The following is a 26,688-nucleotide window of genomic DNA, read 5'->3' as shown; positions in this document are numbered from 1 at the left end:
TCAAATCCCAAGAACGTAGCTAGCCAAAGGGGGAAAATCGGGAGGGGGAGGACTCTTCCCCGGAATACATTTTCTTCACTATGAGAAATAACAACGTAATAAATTTCTTTTTTTTTTTTTTTGTCATCTCGTTTCAAATGCCACGAAAAACACCCAGCACAGACACCGCTCAAAAGGCAAAGAGCAACCTGTGAGCCTCCCCCAAAAGAGCGAGACACCCCCCCCCCCCCCATCATGGTGGCTTTCCACCCAGCACACGTTTCCGGCTGGCACCCACCGGCCACTCTCACTGCCCCTAGCGCAAAGGCTCTGGCAGGGCTATGACACGGGAGGGCTGCCCATGGTCGCGGAAACCATACCCGGGAGCCCGTGCCACGGCAGATATTAAGCATTAATCGGATGGGCCGGTCCTGTCTTAGCAACCCCTGACGAGAGAGCCCAGCTGGCTATGGAAAAAGCAGGCAACTATGGTCCAGCTGAAGCCCCCTCGTATAACGGTGAGGCTTGCAACTGAGCGCGGAAAGTCCGAGCTTTCCTTGGGATAAGTCAGGGAATACAATAACTTATCCGCATAATCATAAACATCAGAGATCCAATACAAAACAAAAAAGAAAAAAAGATTATTTGAATCTAAATGGCGGCCTGCCCAACCCATCGCTCAGCTATAATCGGAGTGCAGGGACCCCTGCCCCGGGGATGGGACACCCCTTCACCTTGCAAGTGGCAGACTGAGTGCTTCTCCTTCTGCAGTCCCCGGGGCTGCCTCACTCACGGCGTCCAGGCCTTGCCTCCCTCCCATCTGACAGAGAACCTCTGAGCTACCTTTGCTAGCGGAGACTGAGCTCAGGTCAGACTTTGCACTCTGAGGATGCTTTCTCCAGGTAAAAAAAAACCCAAAAAAACAAACAACAACAAAAAAAACAAGCAAACAAAAAAAAAATAAACATATGACTGCTTCCAGGGACAAAAAGCAAGGCAGCACATTAAATCTTCACCACATCCATTCGCTTACGCGAATAGAGAGTTAAGATCCATTGCTATGGCACTGCCCCCGTCCTGTCCCTAAGGAAGATACCTCAGCTACTGATAATTCAAATTCAGTTTAGATTTAGTAAGCTCCAGTTCATATGTCGGAGGTTAATAGTATCCGTTATAACATGCAGTCTATTACCCGGCCTGTGCTTTCAATTTGGTCTGACCTGTATATGAATCATACGCGTATAACTTCTGTATTATATACAAAGTCATCATCATGTTATGTGATATTGAATATGTTTAATGAAATTCCTCAAACTGGACGGAAGGATATTGCCTATCTCTGAAACAAAACAGGTGTTCCCAAACGGGGAGGTGGATATCTCCTATTACACCCACCGCAGAAATCTGGCTCCATCCTTTAAAAAAAAAAAAGAGCACGTACCTGCAACTGATAGTCTCATTTTCTTTTATAACATTGATTTAACAGAGGCAAGGTCATGCGGTAAAGATACAAGGAATTGGGATTTTTGGTCGGAGATGCCAGAACCTATTTCAGCATGAGCAGAAAGAGAGAGAGAGAGAGAGAGAGAGAGCGAGCTTGAGAGAGGAGAAGAGGGTGCTAGAAATTAAACTTATTAGACGGTAACTCTTACCTTGCAATTCAAAACAGCGAGCGAGAGAGAGGAAGGCGGTGCGCGCTGCCCCAGCATTCGAATGGTAAAGGTGGGATTCAAGCGCTCATTGCCCTCCGCTCTCTGTTACTGATTCTGAAGAGAATAACTTAAAAAACAAACAAAAACCACCACCTCCGGTTCTGCGCTCCCCACAGCACCCCCCAGTCCTAAAAACGAGACCCCGGGACCCTGGATGGCTCCCGGCAACCTGGCACCCGGGAGAAAGGGGTGGCTGGCACCACCAGCTCTCACCAGCTCATCCTTCCCGGATCCCTTTGAGTAGAGGGAAAGCTGGTGATCTCCCTAAATTATAGCAGCGAAAGACTCTCGTCAGTTTTTGTTTTTTTTTTGCAAGTCAGACTTACCACCATCTCCCGCTGTTATTCACCGCCAGAGTGTTGGATAAGGAAGAGAAAGTCAAAACCCACAAAGTTTTGAAGCCCAGAATAAGTGCTAGTGGCTTCATGTCTCTCGGGGGGCTGGGGGGGGGGGGAGGGGGCGTCTCCTGGCTGGAAGGGAAGCCCCCGGGCAGGGCGGACGGTTCTCCTTCAGAAGGGCTGCAGCGCGGGCTGCGCGTTCCTCATCTTAGGCAAAGCGTCTAAATGTAAAGATCTGAAGATGGCGTAGCGCGCGGACCTTATCTCCGAGAGAGCGGGCGGGCGGCTATAAAAATAAACGGCTAAATGAGAAGAGTCTCTTCCCTTGGATCAAGCGGCGCTTGCAGGATCAAAACCCACCCCCCCAAAAAAACAGGAACATAGGAGAGCGGGATCCGATCTTCTGGTTTCTGGCAAAAAAAAAAAAAAAAAAAAAGATGTATCCCGAGGAAAATGTAAAAAAAAAAAAGGGGGGGGGGGGTCCCAAAAGAGACGTTCGTCTGATGTTGTTCTGCTGGGTGCTGAGGGCTGCCGCTTGCCTTCAGTGTCTCCTGACCTCTTGCCTGTTCTTATAGAGGGGGCAGAAGGAGGGTCTCCCTTGGCTGGAGGAGCCCCGGCTCTGACAATGAGGCAGGAGACTCCTTCTGCTCCTTATTCAGAGCAGGAGCTGTCTCTTCCCATCAAACTGTCCGTCGGGGGTGGGGGGGCGGAATTAATGCTCTTTTAACGTCCGCGCAGGCGACCTCTGTAAATCCAGCGCTCTCCCCCCCCCCCCCCCCAACGCTTCTCAGCCCAGGAGCCGCGCGCGCGCGCACACACACACACACAGGACGCGGGGAGAGGAGGTCTCTGCTCCCCCCACCCCCAGGAGCTCTTGCCTTTTTTTTTTTCTCAGGTCCCTTTGGCTTGGTCACTGTTGAGTAATAGGGTCATGGGGGGTGGTTTCTTCAAGCAGCTAAAATGGATGGATGACTTCGTGAGATGAAAAACTGAAGGGTAGGGGAGTGGGGGAAACAGGGCATGCATGCGCGTCCCATCGTATTATCTGTACTGCATGGTTGGGAGAAAAAAAAAAGCAAAGCCTTAAATAAAACAATAAAAGAGAAACAAAACCCCGATAATCAGGCGGTCTTGGTGCCGTGCACAGTGCGGTCCCTCACAGGCCCTGCGCTTCCCATCAGATCTTCAGGCTTTCTCTCTCTCCCGTCCTCTTCCTGGCAGCGCTCCCTCTTGTCACCAGAGGCCACTTAGGGAGTTTCGCCGGCTCTGAGGCTTGTCTGGGGACATTTTGCGCTCTGGGTTAGATTTTATTTCTCTCTCTCTCCTGGCTGCACTTTGGGGAAACGTCACTGCGTCCTTCCTCGTGCGGTCTGGCGGCGAGACAGGATCTAGGAGAGATAAAGTAGAATCTGTAACCCAGGCCAGCAGATGTGGGCTATTAATTGCTAATCGGGGCTGAGCCACACTTTTTTTTCCCCACCCCTAGTCTTTCTGAACCAAGGAAGAGCCTGCTGAACAGTTATCCTGGCAATTGAGAAGTGAATGGTCCCGGATTCGCGGGGGGGGGTCCGCAAACGCCTACCTGGCAGGTGGGGAGAGAGCAGCATCCTGGAAGGTGAGGGTGCCTGGAGGGTGAGCACGAAATCCGCCCATCTCCCGGCTACAAGCCAGGTAACAGCTGAGGAGCAAGGTTCAGACAGGCCCAGGGGGAGGACCTGGTGCTGGGCCAGGTTGCAGTCCCGCACTGCGGACGCAGGGGGGAGGCCAAGGAGCGGGAGCCTCTAAGCGCCGAACTGCACGCGCATCTTGTGGCAGCAGATCCCGGGAGGCAGGTAGCAAGTGGAAATCGAGGCTTGGCTTTGCGCGTTTATCCTTCTCGCCTCGCTGACGTTGTCGGATGCGGGTGCCCCCGGCATTGCTCGGGCGAGTCAGTTCGGCAGCGTTAGGAGGAAGAGGTCAGTCAGGTTGGTACCTTCCAGGAGAGAGAGAGAGAGGCAGAAGAAATCCGAAGAGTTGACATCGTGTTCAAAATGAAGCTGGGAAAGCAAAGCGACATTTTTAGGCACATGTCATGGTCCCAGCTGATACATTCCCAGCGTGGGGGGGCTGGCAGTCCTTTGGCGAGTGATGAATGGGGTGCAATTGAAGGCGGGGGTTGGGGGGGGGGGGGAAACAGCTAGTATAATGCACATTTTCAGCCCCGGGTTGTGTGTGTGCCCACGTTAGAGGTGCTGGGAAGAGGGACGGTGTCGGTCTCCAGCCCGGTGCGCGGGCAGGGTGCAGTTCTCAGCGGAGCCCGCCAGGGGGCGCTGCTGCCTTCCTTATTCCCAGGCTCGGGCAGAGGGCGCCGGGTTCGCTGGGAGGGAGCCCCGGGTGCTGCCCGTGCTCTCTGTCTGGGTATCGGGCAGGCTGCGCCTTGGTGTCTAACTTTCGTGGTTCTTTGTTGTTGTTTTTGATTGGGGAGGGGGATGGGGAGAGAGAGAGAGAGAGGAGCCATCGACCTCAAATTGCACCTGTTAAACTTAATGAACGGTGCTACTTTTGTCCACAGTTGGTGGTGGGCTGAGGGGGGGAGAGGGATATTTTTCCATCTATGTCTTTATGCTTCTCTATAATTGTTTTATTTAGTGTTTCCAACCCCACCCCCCCCCCCCTTCCCGTAATCGGCTTGGATGAGTTTGATGCTGTAAAAGCGGAATATAAATCCAAGAAATTAAATTAAAAGGTGGTGGGTGTGTGTGTGTGGGGGGGGGGGGGGGGGGCTTCTAATTGCAAAAGAAACCCGGAGAACCGAAAATACTGCCCAGCAGCTCCTCCGATCAGAGAAAAGCGTATCCAGCACATAGGCAGACCTGGGGTGGGGGTGGGGAAGCAATGCAGAGGAGGAGAGGGAGATGCTTCCCCCCCCCCCCCCCGGGTAAGGCTGCACAGACCCACGGGGACTCTCGGAGCACAATCTGGCCCTGCGGCTGTAGGAGTGGAGAATGGGCCGGGCCAGAGCCGGGTTTCGAGCCCCTCTCCTAACAAAAGCCCCGGGCCCCGGGGGCTGTGTGAAATGAGCAGCGCCGGCAGGAAATCCGCAGGAGATTAGAGGCAGCGTTAGGCCACCTCTTTGTTTTAGACTTTAGTGAGGACCTTTTCAGGCCGTTTTATTCCCCCCTCTTTAATCCCCTAATGTAGCAGCAGCCTTTCGCCGCCCTTCCCCTGATTCAGTCATGCAGGCGGAAGCGGATTAAACCCCGATCCCTTTAACTTGGCTCCTTTCAACACAAAATGGACTTTCAATGACTTTTCTTCTAAGGAGCCCTTGGAAATCTCCCTCCCCCCCCCCCCCCCCAAGGATCATTTACACATTAAATTAAAATCCCAACGATGCAGCAAAGGTTTGGCTCATAAAGACCGAAAGTGGCAGCTTTGTGTCTGCGGGCAGCAGCAGCAGGGGGCGCGTTATACCGAGAGGGGGGGGCCTGGGAGCCAGGGCCGGATGGACCTTAGGAGCGCTGGCTTGGATAATCTGTTACCTGTGCGCGGCGATTCATCTGCCGCAGGAAAATACCAACGCACAGCTTTCCAGTGAAGAAGGCTCACTCCCATTTTCTTCGTAGCAAAAATTCGCTTAGCGAGCTTTTCATGCATTTTTTTTTTTTTTTTAGAAAATAAATGCATCTCCTGTAGATATTCGCCAGTGCCTGGGACTTCTTCAGCCTTTGAAAATCTTAACGAGCTGGGGGTTACCTGTTAACATCCCAGAGGCTACTTTTGTTCTCTTTTTGCACATTCAGAAAGTGAACGCTACCTGTCCATAAGGGAGGGGAGGGAGAGGAACAGAGACACGGGTGGGGGGCAGGGAGGAGGGAAAAACAGCAGGAAGAGCAAGGAGAAGGAGCTGGAGAAAGGGGGGGGGGGGGGGACTACACGAGTTAGGGGGAGAAACAAGAAGGGGCGGGGGGACGATGGAGGAGCAAGCAAAGGTGGCGGAGAATGGGAAGCCCCGAGGCTTGGAGATGCTGCGGAGCTTGAAGTGTGGCAGCTCGGCAGCGAGTGAGGGATTCGTTCCGCAGGCAGTGGAGAAATCCTACCGCAGCGTCCTGCCTACCTGGCAGCGTGAAGTTAACGTTGTTTGCGGAGCAAATGCAAATCTGCAACCGTGGACGGTGCAGACTCTTGGAGCAGTCCGGCAGGAAGAGACTGGCACGTTCGCCCGCAGGGACCCCCTCTTTTTTTTTGGGGGGGGGGCCTGCCCCTGATTTTCAGACTCCTGCAGGGCTTATTTAAGGAGTGAGTTATGTGGCACTTACCAGCTCCATGCTCATCTAAGTAGTTATACCTTCCCTATCTAGGGCTAAACTATAGCGGGATAGGGGTAGAGCTAGGGCGTTTTCTTGCTTCGCCCCAAAACAAAAAACGTCTAAATAAATAAATAAATAAATACATAAATCTTTTCGTCACTTATTCTTCCCTAAGTCCTTGGCTTTTCGAACAAGCGTTTTTTTTTTTTTTTATAATTGCTGGGTTGTTTTATTTTAGCTGCTTAAGGAGTCTTAGCATGAATTGAATTCTATTCTCAGCTGGGTTTGGGTATTTGTTGTTGTTGGTTTGTTTGTTTTTTACAGTTTTGTTCGTATCATTTATGATTGCCTTTTATTATTATTATTATTATTATTTTAAAAGGTTGCTGTATTCTCATCTTGGGAAAGGCGTTTGCTAAATACATTTATATGGTACAAAGAAACACAAACAGTCACACAGGTCGAAACAGACGCCAGAGGTTGGCAAATAAGCGGAAAGCGATTCCTCCCAAAAGGATTACATTGCCTAAATATTATATAATGTCTCTCTGGTTCCCGTGTGGCAGCAGGAAAGCATCGGGGGGGAATGACTGTGAGAGGCTGAGCAATGCCAAGCAGAGACGGACATTGTGGCAAAGCTTCTGAGGACCAGAAGTGCTAATTCAGGAAGAGAAGGTGGGAAGCTGAACCTTGAACAAAATCCTACAGTGGCATGAAAGTTGGTAACGAGGGACGAGCCTGTAGGGCGGGGAGTGGGCGAGAGATGGCAGTGAGGGGAGACGGTTAGAGCTGGCAATGGGGCGGGGAGGGTGCTGCTGGATAGAGACTGGGCGATAGAGGGAAGGGAGGTAAATTGTGGTGGAGCAGGGAATAGATAAGGCTTGGCGGTGAGCCAGAGGTGTGGCACTTTACGGCCACTTGCAGGAGATGGCAGTCAGGAAAGAGTGTGGTAGGGGAGGGAATGAGTGTGAAAGTTGGCAGTTAGGGAGGAGTATAATCTCTATATTTCTAGGGTAATCTTCCTTTGTCTCATTCTCTGCAGTCTCTCTCTCTCTCTCAGAGATCTCTCCTCCCCCCCCCCCCCCTTGTATCCCTCTCTATCCCATTCCCTGCAGACCCCCCCCCCCCTGCTGGCTGGGATGGAGATCTTTCCTCCCTCTGTATCCCATCGTCTGCTGGCTGGGGCAGAAGTCTCTTCCTCCCCTATGTATCCCCCTTCTGCAGCACCCCCTGCTGGTTGAGACAGATATCTCCCCTCTCTCCCTCCTTGTATCCTGCTCTATCCCAATCCATCCTCTCTATCCCATTCCCTGCAGCACCCCCTGCTGGCTGAGACAGATATCTCCCCTCTCTCCCTCCTTGTATCCTGCTCTATCCCAATCCATCCTCTCTATCCCATTCCCTGCAGCACCCCCTGCTGGTTGAGACAGATATCTCCCCTCTCTCCCTCCTTGTATCCTGCTCTATCCCAATCCATCCTCTCTATCCCATTCCCTGCAGCACCCCCTGCTGGCTGAGACAGATATCTCCCCTCTCTCCCTCCTTGTATCCTGCTCTATCCCATTCCCTGCAGCACCCCCTGCTGGCTGAAACAGATATCTCCCCTCTCTCCCTCCTTGTATCCTGCTCTATCCCAATCTCTCTATCCCATTCCCTGCAGCACCCCCTGCTGGCTGAGAGAGATATCTCCCCTCTCTCCCTCCTTGTATCCTGCTCTATCCCATTCCCTGCAGCACCCCCTGCTGGCTGAGACAGGGATCTCTCGAATTTATTTTTTTTCTTTAATTCCTCTTTCCCAGCCTCTCACAGCAGGGGAGATATTTGGAGTGACTGGCGCTCCTCAAACCTCAGATGGCTGGCGGGATCCCAGCAGGGAGGTTTTTCTCCCTCTCTTTACAGTAGCTTTCCGTTTTTGAAGCAGTTAATCTCGGTTAACACCCAGCGAATGAAAAGCCAAGGGGGGAATTCACAGACACTTTATCCCAGCGAGTCGAGGCAGAAGCACAACAGGCCGGGAGTTGTTTGGAATTTGGGTGCTGTAGGGAAGATGAAAGGCGTTGCGCTTGTACCTTGAGTGTGCTCCGGGTAGGTGTGGACCCCAGTCAGGGTCTGTGATTGCGCACCACACGCATTGCAGGTCCTGTGACCCACGTAGGCGCTGTGCACTTGCACAGTGAGGCTCTGATGGGGCTCATTGCCTCCTAGCGTTGGCTGCATGGTATTGGGTGTTAGGTGAATCTCTCCTTGCTCATGTAGTTTAGTTGGGATGGCGGTTCGTGCACTCAGGCAAGGGGGGGGGGGGGCTGGAATGTTTTTAGCTGAGTTTAGGAGGCGGGCATGAGATGATGTGAGCTCAGGTAATGATGTTAGGATGGTGGTACCTTGGGGATCTGATGCTCTTAGTTGCATACCACTGCCATTAATACATTGCGAGATGCACAGTGCAGGAAGGACTATGGCAAGGAAGTAAAATTGAACAAAAACAAAAAAAAAAACCAAAACCTCGCTGATACTCTGCTCTTCCCAGTGGTGCTGTGAGATGCGTTACAGAGGCAGAGACAGCTGTAGGTATTAGGCTGAACGCACAGCAGAGATGCCCATGCAGGTTTGGTTGTGGCAGACTAAGAGCATGCCCCGTCCTCCTCCACCTGCCCCTCTCCTTCCTCCTACCTTCACCGCTCCCTCTATCATGCCTTCATTGCAACCTCTCCCTCCAGCCCTCCCTGCTTCCCTCATTTCCTTATCGATCTTTCCCTTCTGCTCTGGATGCTGCCCTTGGATTGTCAAGAAATGGACACATGCAAGAGAAAGCATCTGAGAGTTGTGCTCTGCGTATAAGAAATACAGGATTTATAGCACAAGAAGTGCAGGAAAGAATTAGGGAATACGGATTAGGGATTGCTAGTTTTCAGTTAAATGTAGGCATTGTTCCTAATTGTACAGGAGAACACACCTCAGAAAATCAGAATGTAAATTGCAACACAATGCACGCAATCTGTTAATAAGCTTGGATTTAACAGGTCCGATTTCCTTTCGGTACTGTCACTATTGGCAGTTCTAATGACATTATTATTATTATTATTTTAAATCCCCCCCCCCCCCCCCCGAGCTCTCTGGTCTCCCCGCTGCCCGAGCCCGACTCGGGCATCTGTCCCCCCTCCGCCTGCTGGACCCGGAGGGTGAGCTGGAGGCGGAACCGAGATTTCCCCCCCCCCCCCCCGCCAGTCCCTTAAGTCAGCAAAACATCCCCATGAGTCACTGACGCCCAGCGCGGCCAAAACACACAGGGCCAGGCCTCGGGGAGGCGGCGAACACATCACGGGCAGCAGCAGCAACTGCGAGAAGTGAAACCGTCAAAGCCTCCCCGCCTGAGCTTGCTTCTGTTAGGAAACGGTGCAGCCGGCGGGAGTCCCGAGATGTTATCCGGCTACAGCCAGGGCGAGGCCTTCCCAGGGAAAGGAGATAACAAGGGGGGGGGGGGTTTCCCAAAAGCACCCCGAGGAGACACGGGAAGAGTCCCCCGTCCCACCTCTACCTCAGCGGACGTAGGGACGGAAATGGGTCCCAGAGTCCCCAAATGGAAGGGAATTAAACACTCACCCGATCCCCTATGACAGGAAGCACCAGAGAGAATGGCAGATCCATTCCCTCCCCCCCCCCCGGAATGAAGGAGGCATGAGCATCATATAGGCACCCCTTCCCCTATGGAAGAAAACTGAAAGGATCACACATCCACCCCCCTCCCCTATGGAAAGAAGTAGGGAGGGGGTCACACATCCACCCCCTCCCCTATGGGAAGAAGTAGTGCGGGGGGTCACACATCCACCCCCTTCCCTATGGGAAGAAGTAGGGAGGGGGTCACACATGCACCCCCTCCCCTATGGAAAGAAGTAGGGAGGGGGGTCACACATCCACCCCGTCCCCTATGGAAAGAAGTAGGGAGGGGGGTCACACATGCACCCCCTCCCCTATGGAAAGAAGTAGGGAGGGGGGTCACACATGCACCCCGTCCCCTATGGAAAGAAGTAGGGAGGGCACATGCACCTCCCTTCCCTATGGGAAGAAGTAGGGAGGGGGTCACACATCCACCCCCTCCCCTATGGAAAGAAGTAGGGAGGGCACATGCACCCCCCTTCCCTATGGGAAGAAGTAGGGAGGGGGTCACACATGCACCCCCCTTCCCTATGGGAAGAAGTAGGGAGGGGGTCACACATGCACCCCCTCCCCTATGGAAAGAAGTAGGGAGGGGGTCACACATCCACCCCCTCCCCTATGGAAAGAAGTAGGGAGGGCACATGCACCCCCCTTCCCTATGGGAAGAAGTAGGGAGGGGGTCACACATCCACCCCCTCCCCTATGGAAAGAAGTAGGGAGGGGGGTCACACATCCACCCCCTTCCCTATGGGAAGAAGTAGGGAGGGGGGGGGTCACACATCCACCCCCTCCCCTATGGGAAGAAGTAGGGAGGGGGTCACACATCCACCCCCCTCCCCTATGGAAAGAAGTAGGGAGGGGGTCACACATCCACCCCCTCCCCTATGGGAAGAAGTAGTGAGGGGGGTCACACATCCACCCCCTTCCCTACGGGAAGAAGTAGGGAGGGGGGGGGGTCACACATCCACCCCCTTCCCTACGGGAAGAAGTAGTGAGGGGGGTCACACATCCACCCCCTTCCCTACGGGAAGAAGTAGTGAGGGGGGTCACACATCCACCCCCTTCCCTACGGGAAGAAGTAGGGAGGGGGTCACACATCCACCCCCTCCCCTATGGGAAGACGTAGGGAAGGGGGGGGGAGTCACATAGTCACCCCCCTCCCTTACGGAAGGAGGCCCGGGAGGGAAATCCCGCACCCCCCCCCCCCCCCCCCCTTTAGAGGTGCTGCACGTGGAAGGAGGTCGGGAGGTAGTCACCCAGCCATCCTCTCTCTCTCCTAGCATGAAGAGCCTGTGCGAGCCAAACGTTTGGGGTCGTGGAGCTCAGATAACTGCGGCGGGGCCTTGGCTTGCACCAGAGCATTCCATCTCTCTCTGGTAATGCACGGACAGGGGCTTAAAGAGAAAGCGAGGCATTTAGCAAGCCAGGCAACGGGATCAGGAGCAGGCAGGCAGAGAAGAAGCCAGACACAGAGAGGGGAAAGGGCAAATCTATGCCCCGGTCTCTCTCTCTCTCTCTCTCTCTCCCTGCACCCGGCAGACAAGAGGGAGCACGGAGAGAGGGAGAGAGACACGAGGGAGAAGGGGGAGGGAGGGAGCAGCGCTGGCAGGGCAGGAGGGTGGGAGGGGAGCGTGTGCTACCTGGAAAGAAACCACAAGCTACAAACGCCGGCTGACAGGTGAAAGGCAGCGAGAGATGAAAGGGGAGCAGCTGCACTGGGGGGGGGGGGAGAGAAGGCAAAACCGTGGACAGGCCCCGAGGGAGTGGCTCTTACCACACAGAAGGAGAGGAGAGGGGGGCAGGCGAGGTGAAGGGAGGCTCCGGGCTGAAAAAAAAAAAAGGAGGGAACAGGGAGTGAATCCCAGAAGAGGCGAGAAAGGCGGTGCCCGGTGCTGGAGGTAAAGGTAAGGCGGCGCGGGGCACCGGCAAGGGGCGGACGAGACGGGGGGAGGGAGGGAGGGCGCCCCTACCCGCGTGCGGCTTCGGGGGTGACACCCGGCAAAGCAGGTCTGAGTAGTGAGAGAGAGCGGGAGAGAGGGACGAGGAAGGGCAGCGGTCATCTGGACGTTTGGAAGGGGGAGCTGAACGGAAGAAAAGTAGACGCGGGATTCAAGGAGGGGGATGGAGGTGCGCTGAAGGGTGAAGGGGAGAGAGAAAGGAGAAGAGCAGGCTTTTCATTCCCCAGACGGAAAGAGCAGAGGCGATTTTTTTCCCCTTCTTTCTATGTCTAAGAAATCAAATAGGGGTTGTTGGGTTTTTTTTCTATGAAGGAAAACGGTGTGTGGGATCTCCGCGGGTTTGGGGTTTTTTTTTTATAGGGAAATAAGAGAAACGAAAGAAATATCTTTAAAATCGAGCATCTCTTACCTCCAGATTGCACGTGTGAGAGGAGGATGCGAACCTGAATCCGGCTGCCTCTTCTTAACACTTATTTTTTTTTTTGGGGGGGTATCTGATGCCCCCTTCCCGTAACGGTGGCAACACCTGCCCGCCCCACGCCGACCGAGGGCTGGCGAGCTGACTCCAGAGGAAGCCGGGGAGGTGGGAGGGAGCTGCGGGGGGGGGGGGGGGGGGGGGGGGTGAGGTGCGGCAGGAGGAGGCTTCGCGTCTCCGGGGCGGATGCGCTGCGCGTCCTCCTCCAGCGGTTTTCGCACATCTGGGGAGGCAGCGAGCGCCCGCTTCCCGCGCAGCCCTCACCAGCGGGAGGACGCTCCGCTCTCTGCAGGTTAAGGAAAGGTTTATCTGTTTTATACCGGGCTCAGGTATCGGGAGGGTGGAGGGGAATTGGGGGGGGGGGGGGGGGGCGGAGGGGATCCCAATGAGTTAGGCATGCAAGTCATCACAGGAAGAGTTAGGGAGCATCTGTCCCCTGACTGGGAGGAGGAATTTGGACCTCTTTTTTTGGGGGGTGACGCTGCTTTTATTGCCGCTGGTAAGAGGCAGTGACCTAAGGGAACGATTTCATATCACCGCTCTCTTCTGAGGTTCAGAGCTGAGACACCTTGGCAAAAGATCAGAGGGGGTGTGTGTGTGTGTGTGGGGAGGGGGGGACACGACTCAGTGCTGGAAGGACAGGCATGGCCGAGGGGGGGGGGGGGGTGGGGGTGAAGTAAAGGAGGTGCTGGGAGTTCCAGTTCATTCTGGATCTGGCTCTTTTCATTAGGGCTTTAACTGAATCCTTTGCTGCTGTCATATAGAGCTACGGTGCAGGTTCCCCAGAGGAGGAGGAGACGCCCCACATGGGCCAGGAGATGAAGAAGGAAGTTACCTTTAGCACAGCTCACCGCCCAGAGAGAGAGAGAGCGTGGTCAGAGGATGGCCCGGAGCCCCCTCACAGTCATCTGCCCCTGGTTCCTCATCTGCTCCCTCTTGTTTTGCAGCAGGTAAGGAGAGAGAGAGAGAGAAAAGGAGGCCTGGCCAACTATCCACTGACCAATCTTCCACCCATCCACCCTGTTATCCATTAGTTCATTCACTCACTCATCAATTCTTTCTTCTAGCCATCTATCCATCCTTTCATTCAGATTAATCTTCAGATATCTGTCCATTCATTATTCCATTCACCCATGCTATCCTCAAACTATCTACCTTCCTCTGTTCGTTTGTCTTTTTTTCTTGTTCACTTTCTCCACTTCACTAGTTGTCTATCCATCAATCTCTCCATCAATCTCTCCATCTATCCGGCTCCCACCTTTTTATCCATGTCACAGTACATTTTTGAGCTTCACACTTGGATGTGTCCTATCTGTGCCTATTGGGTCTAATAATCATTGTTTATTTTCTCAAATTCATGACAATTATGAACAAGCAATAATGTCCCAAGAAGTGGATGCCTTATGATGCCACTGGGTCAGAGCCCATGACTGCAGCTTTCCAGTCCTGCTTCTATGCACGGGGGCATGGGGGTGGTGAAGGGAACGCATCTCCTTAAACAAGAATTATAATTGTGTGTATTGCAGGAATTCGAAGAGGATGTATATATTGGATCATATATTCCTGCTTCCTGTTTTTTAACCAATTGCTTTTTATTAGAGAGGTAGTAACAGATTAATTATTTCCCCTTCAGCATAAACATGTTTTGATCTGTGTAGTTCACTTGTGATTCATTTTGGCAGGGAGAGCAGTGTTCTTCCTGCCCCTCCCTCATATGCCATGGGAACACAGAGGTCTAGACCTCAGGTAGCTATAAACATGCTCTCCCCACCCTGCTAGGAAGGGCCCCATGGGGATCTAAGCACGTGCTTACAATCAGAGATGTCTCTCAGTCACTGGAACATGTTCAGTGGGTAAGATCTGGAGGTGGAGGGGTGCATGCCACAGTTACAAGATGGACTCAAGCATCATGGGTCAACGATAAGAATGAGATCTCAGGTTCACGAGCCAAGTGTAAGACCTCAGCACCAGGGGCAGAAATCTGACCTTATAACTATGGGGCAGGAATATAACCTCAGCACCAGGACCAGATTATAAAACAAGATTTGTAACCCTAGCACCAGGTGTTTAGAATGGGACTATGGTATTAGGGCAGGACTGGGACCTCAACAATGCTAATTTTTTGGGGGTTTTTTTCCCCAGAAACATTGTGTATTTTGCACTCCCTAGATTCCAGCTGATTTCCAGGTTATTTTCTCCCAGTGTTAATCAAAGAACAGGCAATTTGTATTGTTTTGTGCACAGATGCTGTGAAGGGAATTGTCACCTGCAAGTTTTATCAAGTGATAAGATGGGATTCTCTCAAGTGTGCATGAGCCATACAGCCCACACATATGGGCAGCTCATGTAAAAGCTCATACATGAGTATAAGCAATGCAGTATGATATCATGCAACCAAGTCATGCAATATCCACCTCACTGTAGGCAGCTAAATCATGACACATGCAACAACTGATTTAATTTTAAGGGTAACTATTTTGCTGTTAGGATGATTGGTTTATGGATCCTTCTGCCTCCCAGGCTGTATAAACATTGCAATCCTATCAGATAGTTGTATTTATTTAACATGTATTTATTTATTTGTATTTCTTGTTTGCCTTAACAATCGCTACCAAGGGGAATTACAGCCAGCTGAAATAACAAAATAACACCTTAAAATCCATACACAACAATAAGATCATAAATAATACCAAACACAGGACAGACTATATAAAACAAATCATCAGTTCTGTATAGGCCAACAATACCATCAACATACAAATAAATACCAAACAGGCAAACAATATACATAAAGATAAACCAAATTGCATGATTCATTCACATACAAGGTCTGGACCCCATATTATAAAGTTTGCTCAGCAGAGCACACAGTTTCACCCACAGTTGTGTGCACTTTTTTTTGTTCACAAACTTTATTCCTGATGCAGCAAGAAGTTTTGCACACAAAAACTGTGCATCTTGCTTAGCACCCTCACATGGAAATCCCATGAAAATGAAAGCATTAACCATCCCCCCCCCTCCCCCCCAGTGCAGAGAGGCACACTGGCTTAACTCAGGTTTTCTTAGCACTGGAAATTTTACTTCTGGTCAGAGGTGGAGTAAAGTTTCCAGTGCTAGTGTCAGTCCATGGGCAGAAGCTGAAGTTCCAACACTGGACCTGTAATCAGGATTTATAAGCAGAAAGCATGTTTTGAGCACATAAAGCCTGCTTTCTGAGCATAAATATGATTTATATGCACAAAAATGTTTTCTGCGCTGAGAGCATTTCTATGTGCATAAATCATATTTTATGCCCATAAAAGATTTTTATGGGCACAAAACAGGATTTGTATTTGTGTTCATTTTAAACTTGCATGCATTTTAGAGGCTCTCCCAGGTTAATGCACGCTCAGTAGGCTGCATGCACATTTGAACTTGGAGTTGTGTGCACATTGCGAAAGTCAGTTCACTTATTAACCCCCACATCGGGAGTTCCAAACATTTTTAGTGAATGCATTAAAAAACCGTGCACCAAATTTCAGCGCACTTCTTTAACGCTTCTCTTATTAAATCGGGGCCCTACATGATATACAGAGCCAGTAGGAATGGCTGTGATGGTCAAGCAAAGCATGTCTGCAGCTTTTCTTTTTTGTAAGCAGGATGTTTAATCCTGCCACTCTAGCAATGGTCATTACATCATCTTCTTCTCAGCGGGCTTGAGCTGCAAGACATTCACTCTCATATTCAACAGCTTTATAATATCAGCCAACAGGCCAAGAAGGGACTGTCCTTAGCTTGTGGCTCAAATTCTGTGCATGGTTCTACACTTCATCTTAGCCCAAAGGCCAAAAAGCATTGCCTGAGTATTTTTTCAGTCCCCCTAGCTTGAGAGACTGTGGGTCCCAGCAATCAGCCACTCTCAGGAACTTCCTGTCCATTGTGGTTTAAGAAGACTGAACTTGGTGAACTTAATGGATAAACATTCTCTTTTTGTTCTTTCATGGGACTAGAGTTTCTCCTCTCTTCCAGAGTTCTGTGCAATGACATCCTGGGACTCAAGATACACAGGGACCCTGTTCTCACTCCAAACACTGTCTGTCTGACCCTTCCCGGCCTCAGCAAGCGGCAGATGGGCCTGTGCGTGCGGAGTCCCGATGTCACGGCTTCAGCGCTTCAGGGCATCCAGATTGCCATCCACGAGTGCCAGCATCAGCTCCGCACACAGCGCTGGAACTGCTCCACCCTGGAAAATGCCAGCAAAGTGCCCCATGACAGCGCCATCCTGAAGCGAGGTACAGCGGACACACAAGGTTGTGCTTATGCACCTCTGTGTATGGCTATGTGTGTGTGTGTGTGTGCATCTGAATGGGTGCATGTACATGTCTTGGGTGGAACTGTGTGGTATGGGGGTCTGTGTGGGTGTTTAAATGTGCTGTGGGTGAACTAGACTCTTTGCAAGCTGTGAACCTCTCATAAATAAAAATTAGGTACAGAGGCTGCACAAGCTCACCTTTCAAGAACACGCAAAAAGAAAGTTTAGGCACTACAGCATATGTAGACTATTCTTACATTGGCTCCGTAGAAACACAGAGGGGCCGATGCAATAAACAGCGCCCAGCCCAGCACACAGGTTTACACAAGGTCGGATTTGTGTTTTGGAAAATGCACACCCAAACAATGTGTATTAGCCAATAGCCCCCCCCCCTCCCTGATAATCGCTGGGTGCCTCCAGCCCTGAAGGTGGCGTAAAGTCAATCTGCGAGTCAAGGGCTCATCTCAAAACTTTTAAGAAAAATCTAAAAACATGGCTCTTTAAAAAAGCCTTCACTTAAGAGTGTGGAGGGTAGAGAATGAAAGTACAGGGTAATGCAGATGAGAATGAATTTACTCAATCCTACATTTAAGAAGTAATATCTCAAAGAGATAGTAACTCAATAATATACCTGGACTTGACCAACATTACTCAAATAATGATTTTATTTATGAAATTGTAACCGAACTTTATTGGCACCTGTTAGAATGTACGATATCCTAGATTTACTAACCTTAGTCTATGTGCCTATTTGTAAACCGTTGCGATGGTATATAACTTAGCGACGGTATAGAAAAGTTTTTAAATAAATAAATAATAAAATAAATTGAAAAATACGGTCCTCTGTGGCTCCTCCTACTTAGTATCATTGTGACACTTGCATTTACTGCTTGTGTTGTTGAAAGATAAATGTATATTGGCTTGCTTAAAATAAATTTCATCTGCCGCACAGATTAGATGCCCATAGAAAGAGGCGCTTAGCATCTTCAGCAGCCTCAACGAAATTGTCCAGAAGCAGCGGGATAAAAACGGACGCTCACATTGAGCGCCCATTGCAATTGTGGGCGCCCGATACATTTAAGCACTAGGGATGCATAATTCTCCCCTGGCGCGTCCTTTTTTTACGCAGTCCCTCATTTAAATACTGCATCGGGCACCCAGGGGACTGTGGCTGCGTGCGTGCTAGGAAAACGGGCGCTCAATACGAAAGCCCCATTTTAATGCACGTCTTATTGCATGGGCCCGAGAATATGACATCAAACTGAGGGGTGCTCAGATTTCAAAGGGAATTATCTGGGTAAATCCCCGAATGTAAAAATTGTCCTTTTACGCCTCTCCCGCCCCTCCCAACAGCTAAATCTAGTCACTGAGTGTCACATGGAAGCACAAGAAAAACGGGCATTGAGTGGGATGGGGGGGGAGGTCAGGGAAGGCAGGGACTTGATCTTCCACGCCTCATGCATGCATTCCCCTGCAGACTCTGCCCATGGGGTAAAGCAGGGGTAAAGAGCATGAGATTCTTTGCTGAAGCTTCTTCTCAAAGGCAAACCACACAGGTAGTTTCCCTTTGAAAATCAGTTTTTAAGCTTCAAGAATACAACCCCCCCCCCCAAAAAAAAAAACCCAGCCCTCGACTTTCAGTCTAACCAGGGCTCTGAACATTGCCCTCTCTATAAGGTCCATCTACAGAGGGTGGTGGATGCATGGAGAAGTCTCATCATGCAGGTGGTGGAGATAAGGACAGTACCTGAATTCAAGAAAGCATGAGGTACACACAGATGATCTCTGAGGGAGTGGTAGAGATTGTGAAGCTGAATAGTTAGTGCGGATGGGCAGACTAGATAGGCCATATGGCCTTTTTCTGCTGTTACGTTTCTATGTTTATAATATCTCCACTCTCTTTTTCCCCATGCCCATCAGCTACACCCTCCTCCCTCTCTTTTATAACACCTTGCCCCACCAGAAGACCTCATCCTCCAGTCTCAGGCCCAGCCTCAGTCTCCCCAACCCATACTATCGGACCACCCAGCCAGCCTTGGACCTCTAGCACATCCCCATCTCGGATCCCCACAGCCAGCCTCAGATCCCCAGTCCCCAGCCTTGAAACCCTCAACTTCGGACCCTTCACAGCTCCCAGCCTTAAAACCCCCCATCCCCTTACCCTGCACCCTTCTGGAAGCACTCCTGCAGGCACGTCACAGCTCTGTGAGTTTGTGCTGTGGCCTCCTGCTGAATGTCAGGAGGTCAGTACCTTGAACACAAGAAAACATGTGATAAACACAGAGGATCTCTGATGGAGTGGTAGAGACTGTGAAGCTGAATGGTTGGTGTGGATGGGCAGACTGGATGGGGCTGTATGATCTTTTTCAGCTATCATTTGTCTGTGTTCCTGCTCTTCCTGTTGCAATATCACACCCAGATCTCACATGACCTCCAGCTTAGCCTCTCTTCCTTCTGAAGCTCCCCTGAGATTCTCCCAGGCTTTCCTGAATTATGCTATTCTTTTGGTCTCCACCACCTCAGGGCCTAGGCAGTGGGGAAGGGAGAGTTATCCTGCCCCCTCCTCCCTGTTGGGGTGGGGGGGAGTGTATGATCCCTCCTGCCCAAATCATCTTCTTAGGGCATAACCCCCTCCTCCCTGCCAGGGAAAGCACCCCCCCTTATCCCCACTTAGCTACTGGCAGCAGCTCCAGCACAGTGCCCCCTTCTTCGGCTATTGGCTTCCCCCCTTCTGATCCTTGATCTGATGGAATTTTGCCACCTCCAAAATTGTGGCGCTCTAGGGGACCACCTAGTTTTCCTCACGGAAGCACCGCCCCCCTGCTCCCTCCTCACGGCTCAGGCTGTAGCAGCACCAGAAGATGAAGAAGGACCAGCGTGGGCAAAAGAACCAGCCCTCTGGCGCTGCTGGATGCTGTGATACCCCGCCCCCCCCCCTCCTCCCACACAGGCTTCCTGTTACCCGGGAAACTCATGCAAGGGGGCGGGGCGCCGCAGGGTCCGTCAGCGCGAGAGGGCTTCCTGTAGGCCCCGGGCCTGATTCTTCTTCGTCTTCCTCCCTGCAACCGGAGCCTGCACCGCTGGAGGAGATTTTGCATCAGTGGCGTGGGATCTTCTTGGTGTTTGGGTACTTGCCAGGTTCTTGTGGCCTGGTTTGGGCCTCTGTTGGAAACAGGATGCTGGGCTTGATGGACCCTTGGTCTGACCCAGCATGGCAGTTTCTTGTGTTCTGATGGAGAGAAATGGCCGCACGGCAGCAGATTTGGATTTAGGAATAGCCAGCGGCAGAAATGCTCCAGCGCCTGTAAGAATTTGCAGCGAAGGCAGTTGCCTTTCCCTAAAGCCAGGCCTGCATCACCTCCCTGGGAAGGCTGCACCATGTATCCTCACCTTTCTATGTGAATGCACAGATAAAGGTTAACAAATACGAAGATTAAAAAAAAAAAAAAAATAATAATAATAAGGCGATCCTTTATGTATTTTTTTCTGTTAACTTTAATTTTTGTGCAGTCAGTAGACTAACACCGCAGCCAAACTACTTTTCTGTGAAAAAAAAGATTTTTAATGCTACTTCTGTGCAGCGGTAATTTTGTTTAAAAAAAAAAAAGGGGGGAGGGTAACCGAGTCGGGGCCAGCAGCAGCCATCGCCTTCTACTTTTTTTTTTTTTTTTCCAGTGAAGAAGAGGAAGCGAGATCAAAAAGGTTCCAGTTTGGCAACCTGGCATGACTGGCAGAAAATCACCCTTACTCCTGAGTCTTCCTCCCTGACGGGCCGGGGCTGAAAGGCGCGTTCAGCAGGCACAGCAATGTGTATTTTCTACACGCAAAACCCACCGCCGATGCAGCAAGGCGTTCTGCCTGCAGAAAATGCACGTTTCCAAACGGGAGCACCGTTCAGCACCCTCGCTTGGAAATCCCATGCAAATGGGGGGCACTAGGCATTATACCCTGATGCAGAGAGACTGCATCTGGCCGGCGCATCCTTTTTAGCGCTGGAAACTTAACCCCCCGGTTAGAGCTGGAGTTAAGTTTCCAGTGCTATGGAAAAAAAGGGTACAAAAAAGTTTTTTAAAAGTCTAGAAAATAGAAAAAAACCTCTCTGGGTAAGGGCTGGTAGTCCCTGCCACTTACCTGGATAATAACTGACTTATGCGTCTTTATATGGCAGTGGGAAGCAGTCGATAGCCACATAAGTAAGTCAGTCCTTATACAGCTGTCTGGTGTGGTTCACCACTACTTAGCTGAATAAAGTACTTCTCCAGCTAGGCAGAGGTGACCTGCAGCAGATAGCTGTATAATTACTGATTTATGTGTCTATCTGGCAGCTGTTTCCCACTGCCAGATAGATGGATAAATCAGTATTTATCCGGGTAAGTAGCCCCCACTAACCCAGATAGCCCGCCAGGCATGCCTCCACCCCCTTTCCTAGTTAAAATGTGTGTTCAGTATGTTTCAGATGCACATTTTACAGATTTTTAACTCCCGATGCATTAACATATCATTAACTTACTACACAGGGAGTTTAAAAGAAATCTTGGTGTTAAAATGTGCGCTAAAAACCAGCGCACTTTTTTCTTAGCGCCAAGATTATTGCATCAGCCTGTTTGAGCTTCATATCATGAGCTAGACTTTCCTTTCCTTGGCGAAAGGTTTGCCTTTTTTCCGCATTATTTCTACCTTTGAGATACGTGGCTGTCTCCGTCCCTGTCATGGGGGCTTTTGCTGCAGGCTCAGCACCTTTGCTGGACTGCCTTTTGGCGGTATGACCTCCAGGACTGGGCATGGTACTCCACGTGATCATCAATGATTTATACCAAGACATTATCACCTCCCTTTTGTTTTTGGGGGTTTTTTGCCTCTTACTTGATAGACCTGTCCCTATGCATCCTCCTATCCCTCTGGCTCTGGCTACTGCCTTGTCCCACTCTATGAACTCAGTAAAAGCCATCACAAGCTAGGGAGTCCTGTGTAGTCCAGAACCAACAAGGGCTCCTGGAACTCTGCGGTGCAAATACAGCGTGTGACTGTGTGCGCGTGTGTAAACGTGTAAGTATATGTGCAAGTAACCAACAAGAGCTCCTGGAACTCTGCGGTGCAAATACAGCGCGTGACTGTGCGCGTGTGTAAACGTGTAAGTATATGTGCACGTAACCAACAAGAGCTCCTGGAACTCTGCGGTGCAAATACAGCGCATGACTGTGTGCGCGTGTGTAAACGTGTAAGTATATGTGCACTTGTGCGTGAAGACGTTGTAGTTTCCTATCTGTCTCCCTGCACGAGTGTCTGGTTAGTGCATGCATCTATTTTTTTGTGTTTTGTCTGTTGTGAATATTTGTGCTCCTGCGGGTGCCTGTAATGTACCTGTGTTTTCATCTTTGTAAAGAAGTGACTGCACGTGACTTTACACACATAGCTTCTGTAAAAGTGTGGGGAGGGCAGGGCGCCACCTTGGCACCATGTCCACACTAGGCCATGCTGTGGCAAACATGTGGTTAAAAATGTGTGGGTAGCCATGCGTGCATCTTTGAGGGTAAAGCCCCAGCAGAGGGAAAAGAGAGGATGCACGAAGGGAGATGAAAGTGAGGACGATGAAAGGAGAAGGAAGGAGGGAAAGAGCAGGGTGGAGAAGAAGAGGTGCTGAAACAGAAGAAAGAGAGGGAAAGGGGAAGGGAGAGTACGAGGAGGGAGGGGGAAAAAAAAGAGAGAGAGAGAAATCAGGTTTTTTGTTTGTACTTGCCCTGGCTGGGTGCAGCAGAGAAGGGGTTAATCTCAGCTCTCGGCTGATGCTTCTTCCAGAGGGAATTTCCCAGGGACAAGTCACAACTTCTTTGTGGCTGCCCTGGTTTCTGCAGTGGGGCGGGAAGCTGGGCTGGAAGAGGAACCGTTTCCCTCGCAGGGGGGGGGGGGCACCCTAAAAGTCAAATAGGACCCAGCACGCTGGGGCGCTGGGGTAGAGGGGGTGGCGGGATCTCTCACCCCCTCATATCCTGAGACCAGAACACGGCATCCCCCAGGCTCATTTGCTGGGAACCATCCGTCTGGCCTTTGGTTACGATGGGGTAGGTGAGGACAGTTTAGGGTGCTCTGAGCAGTTTGAGGGGGCTGTAAATTCAGGGTTCTTCTTTCTTATTTTTTCCCTCTATGCTTTTATATATATTTATTTATTTTTATATACCGACATTCTTGTATAATATACAAATCATACAGGTTTACATTAAAACAGAGGATGCAGGCAAAATGTTTCCTTTGTCTAATACTTTGAACATTTATAACAAGGAAATTGTTAACAAGGGATAAAAACTAAGAAAAACACGGAGAAAGATAAAACAAAAGAGGAAGAAACATAGAAGTTTAAAAATGAAAAGGAGGCACAATGGGTTGCACGAAGGGGTGCACAAAGGGGAGTGCCCCTTTGTCGCGCCCCTTCGGTGCGCGACGCCCGGTGGAATGGCGCCGTTTACCGGCTCGACGCTAGGCGGGATGATGTCAGAGGGGGGCAGATCTCTTGCTCACTGTTTTCCTCTCAGCATTCTCTTTTCAGATTTCAAAGCGGATTTTTCATTTTTTTTTTTTTATAACTTGCCTCAGGGTCCTTGTGACATTAGCAGGAGGGCAAATTTACCAAATGGCTAAATACTTGTTGCAGGCGCTCTCACCCCGTGGAGGATCTTGGGGCAGAATGAGCTGGGGTTGGGAACGGGGGGGGTGGAGAGGGGAAACAGGACCCAGCTCCTATTTGTTTCCACCAGCTCTCACGCCTTTCTCCCTCCACAGGATTTCGGGAAAGCGCATTCACCTTCTCGCTGCTGGCCGCTGGCGTGATGCACTCGGTGGCCGCTGCTTGCAGCCTGGGCAAGCTGCAAGGGTGCGGCTGTGAGTACAAACGCCGGGGCAACGAGGAGAAGATCCGCCTGAAGCTGAACCAGCTGCAGCTGCAGGCCCTGGCCAAGGTGAAGGGCCTGGCCACGGACCTCTCCCCGGTGCTCCTGGAGGGGCCGGGGCCCAACCCGCAGGAGACCTGGGAGTGGGGAGGCTGCGGCCATGAACTCAAATTTGGGGAGAAGTTCTCCAGAGACTTCATGGACTCCAGAGAGTCCCCGCGGGACATCCAGGCTCGCATGAGGATCCACAATAACCGAGTGGGCAGACAGGTAGCCGGAGAACGTGTCTCTGCCAATGGGGTTGGTCCCTGGATATTAATGGCAGTGCGTGTGTGTGTGTGTGTGTGTGAGTGTGAGTGTGTGAGTGTGTGTGTGTGAGTGTGTGTGTGTGTGTGAGTGTGTGTGTGTGTGTGTGTGTGTGTGAGTGTGAGTGTGTGTGTGTGAGTGTGTGTGTGAGTGTGTGTGTGTGTGTGTGTGTGAGTGCGTGTGTGTGTGTGAGTGTGAGTGCGTGTGTGTGTGTGTGTGTGTGTGAGTGTGAGTGTGTGTGAGTGCGTGTGTGTGTGTGGGGGGGGGTGTTTGTACCCAGCCTTAGGAACCTTGCATGAACAGCGATTGATCAATCTATCTGCACGAAGGGATATTTTATGCAGAGAAGGGCTTAGCTGAAGGTTGGTTTGCCTTGGGCTAGCAGTAACTCTCGTGCTCAGAGCTGGAAACCTGGAAACCTGGAACCCCACTTCCAGCCAGGAACGGACCTAGGCAGTGCCCAGAGTCTAAACATTTTTTTTTCAGGGGTGTAGCAAAAACCCTGGGGGGAAAAACCTAGGTGCCACCTATGCATTTTTAAGACATGGCACCACAATACAAAAAAGAAACAGTTGCTGGGTAGTTGTGGAGGGCGGAGACAGGGAAGAAGCTGGGTGGGGTCGGGGAGCTGTGGGGGAGAGGCTGCTGGGCAGGTGAGGGTGAAGAGAGGAAGAACGGCGGGCATGGCAAAAAAAAGGGGAGAAAGAGATTGGGGTGACGCTGGTGTGCTGAGCAGAGACTGACGGGATGAAAAAGGATGCTGGGGGAGATGAGAGGTGCCGGACGGGGGGGACAGAGAAAACAGAGGCTGGGCACTGTGGATGTGGGCAAAGGGAAGACGGACATAGGGCTTGGCAAAGGGTGACAGGAGAGTGAGAGAGATGCATTGCTGATCAGGGTAAGAAGCAGGGAGGGATGGGGGTGCCAGAGTTGCCACGGATAGATATGTAAAGGAGGAGGGTGCAAGACGGAAGGTCTTGCACCCTCCTCTTGCACCTGATACCCTTGGCTCTGTCCTGACACACTGCTCCATGTGCCATTCATCATGCGCAAGTCACTTAGACTCTAGCTCATGCTTTGGGGGAGAAAAAAACAGGGCAAAATAAACACACAAACAAATAAATAAACAAATAAATAAACAAACCAAACCCTGCGAGTCAGTTTGCTTGCATGCAGGCCGATACAGAACGGTGCGCGCGGCCGAGCTCACCGTTTAACCCGCGATTGGCTGCGCGTTTTCCACCGGCCGCGCGTTTCCCACATGGAAAACACGCGGCCAACCCCCCCCGAAACTAATAGCGCTCATCATACGCACATTTTACTCTTAGAAATTAACGCCTGCCCAAGGGCATCTGGTTCTTCGTCTTTCTGTGTGCAGACGTACTAAAGGTTTTCTCCCATCTTGTGTCCATGGGAAGCCTGCTTAGCAAATAGAACCCTTGGATTGGAAATTGCCTGAGGAAGGGAGGACATTGTAATCATGTGAATTGTCTTATCCAGCACTGGGGGTGGGGGGGAAGGGTTTAAGACTGAACACTTGGATTAGGTGGAGAGAGAGTGTGGATTTTTTTTTTTTTTTACTCTGAATGGTAGAATTATGGAATATTTTGCCAGCAGAAGTAGTTATCGATATGGTACTAAAATCAGTTCAAAAGTAAACCGGACATGGTTTTAGAGGAAACGGCATCAATGGGCATGATGTTCCAGTTACACGTCAGGGAAAAGCGTGAATCCAGCCATTCCCAGCTGATCACTGTCTGTGGGGGTCGGGAAGGAACTCTCCCCACTGCTTGGCAGACTCGGGGCTACAGATGCCGAGTTTTCTCTCTCCCTCCCCTGGATGGTCACAGTACAGAGAGCCATTAGGGTCATCAAAGGTCGGGCTCGGTGAAGCTTTGGTACCATTTTAACCTTAACCAGCTAAGGGAGGGGCGAGGAAAAGAAAACAGAGAGAAAGGAGCGGGGGGGGGGGGGGGGGAAGGGAGATAAACGAGATGAGGGCAGAAGTGAGGCAGGGTTAAGAAAAGGAGCGCTGGGCATGGGAGGGGGAGGGGGGGAGAGCAGGAAGGGTAATTAGGAGAGAAAAGGCAGGGTGGGGCTTCCATTAGCTCATCACCCACTGACTTCTCCCTGTCCTTGCGGCCAGGTGGTGATGGAGAACATGAAGAGGCGATGTAAGTGCCATGGCACCTCTGGAAGCTGCCAGTTCAAGACCTGCTGGAACGTGACCCCGGACTTCCGCCTGGTCAGCTCGCTGCTGCGGGAGAAGCTCCAACGCGCCGTGTTCATCAGCTCGCACAACAAGAACACCGGCGTCTTCCACCCCCAGCTGCGCCGGCGCCGGCTGGCCAGGGAGCTGGTCTACTTTGAGAAGTCTCCGGATTTCTGCGAGAGGGACCCCAAGGTGGACTCGCCTGGCACCCAGGGGCGCACTTGCAATAAGACCAGCCCTCGGATGGACAGCTGCGGCAGCCTCTGCTGTGGGAGGGGCCACAACATCCTGATGCAGAGCCGCCGCGAGCGCTGCAACTGCCGCTTCCACTGGTGCTGCTACGTCCTGTGCGAGGAGTGCCGCGTCACGGAGTGGGTGAACGTGTGCAAGTAGGCGCGATTCCGGATGCGCTGCAACGCGGCTGGCTTCAGCAAGCAGACGGGCCCGGAGGATAGCAGTCATTGCATCAGTTCCCTGGGGGCTCTGCGCCCCTGCCATGGAGAAAGCCAGAGATACAGGCCTAGGGCAAATCAGCGGATGGACGGGGGAGCACTCTTATCATCTACCCAGGCAGCGCTGTTTACAGCCTCCAA

At 51.4% G+C, this 26,688-nt stretch overlaps 2 protein-coding genes across 8 annotated transcripts in view; one reads left to right on the top strand and one right to left on the bottom strand.

Moving 5' to 3' along the window:
- The window catches only part of WNT1 (Wnt family member 1), a 20,404-nt gene extending 7,900 nt beyond the window's left edge, over positions 1-12,504 (bottom strand). Inside the window, exons 1-3 of one of the 3 annotated variants that reach the window (XM_029594646.1) lie at positions 12,340-12,504; positions 3,612-4,065; positions 3,143-3,417 (exon numbers count right to left, since the gene is read on the bottom strand). Coding sequence is in view for 1 of the 3 variants with exons in the window: in XM_029594645.1 (XP_029450505.1) it covers positions 2,018-2,118 (101 nt within the window). In the remaining 2 variants the exon portion in view is untranslated. Of the gene's footprint in view, positions 1-2,017; positions 2,436-3,142; positions 3,418-3,611; positions 4,066-12,339 lie in introns of those variants that run through there. The other 2 variants (XM_029594647.1, XM_029594645.1) reach the window with 2 other exon arrangements.
- WNT10B (Wnt family member 10B) lies at positions 6,895-26,688 on the top strand. 5 transcript variants are annotated; one of them, XM_029594644.1, is made up of 5 exons: positions 6,895-6,993; positions 13,170-13,355; positions 16,414-16,676; positions 23,471-23,847; positions 26,030-26,688. In XM_029594644.1, the coding sequence occupies exons 2-5, from the start codon at positions 13,288-13,290 to the stop codon at positions 26,486-26,488; spliced, it is 1,167 nt and encodes a 388-aa protein (XP_029450504.1). In that variant the 5' UTR covers positions 6,895-6,993; positions 13,170-13,287; the 3' UTR covers positions 26,489-26,688. The 5 variants fall into 5 exon arrangements, with proteins under 5 accessions (XP_029450504.1, XP_029450502.1, XP_029450501.1 ...); XM_029594642.1 differs by lacking the exon at positions 6,895-6,993 and adding an exon at positions 11,737-11,876; XM_029594641.1 differs by lacking the exon at positions 6,895-6,993 and adding an exon at positions 11,945-12,099.

Source organism: Rhinatrema bivittatum, chromosome 3 (assembly GCF_901001135.1).
Source record: "Rhinatrema bivittatum chromosome 3, aRhiBiv1.1, whole genome shotgun sequence".
Taxonomy (NCBI): domain Eukaryota; kingdom Metazoa; phylum Chordata; class Amphibia; order Gymnophiona; family Rhinatrematidae; genus Rhinatrema; species Rhinatrema bivittatum.
This window is presented reverse-complemented; position numbering and strand designations above follow the sequence as displayed.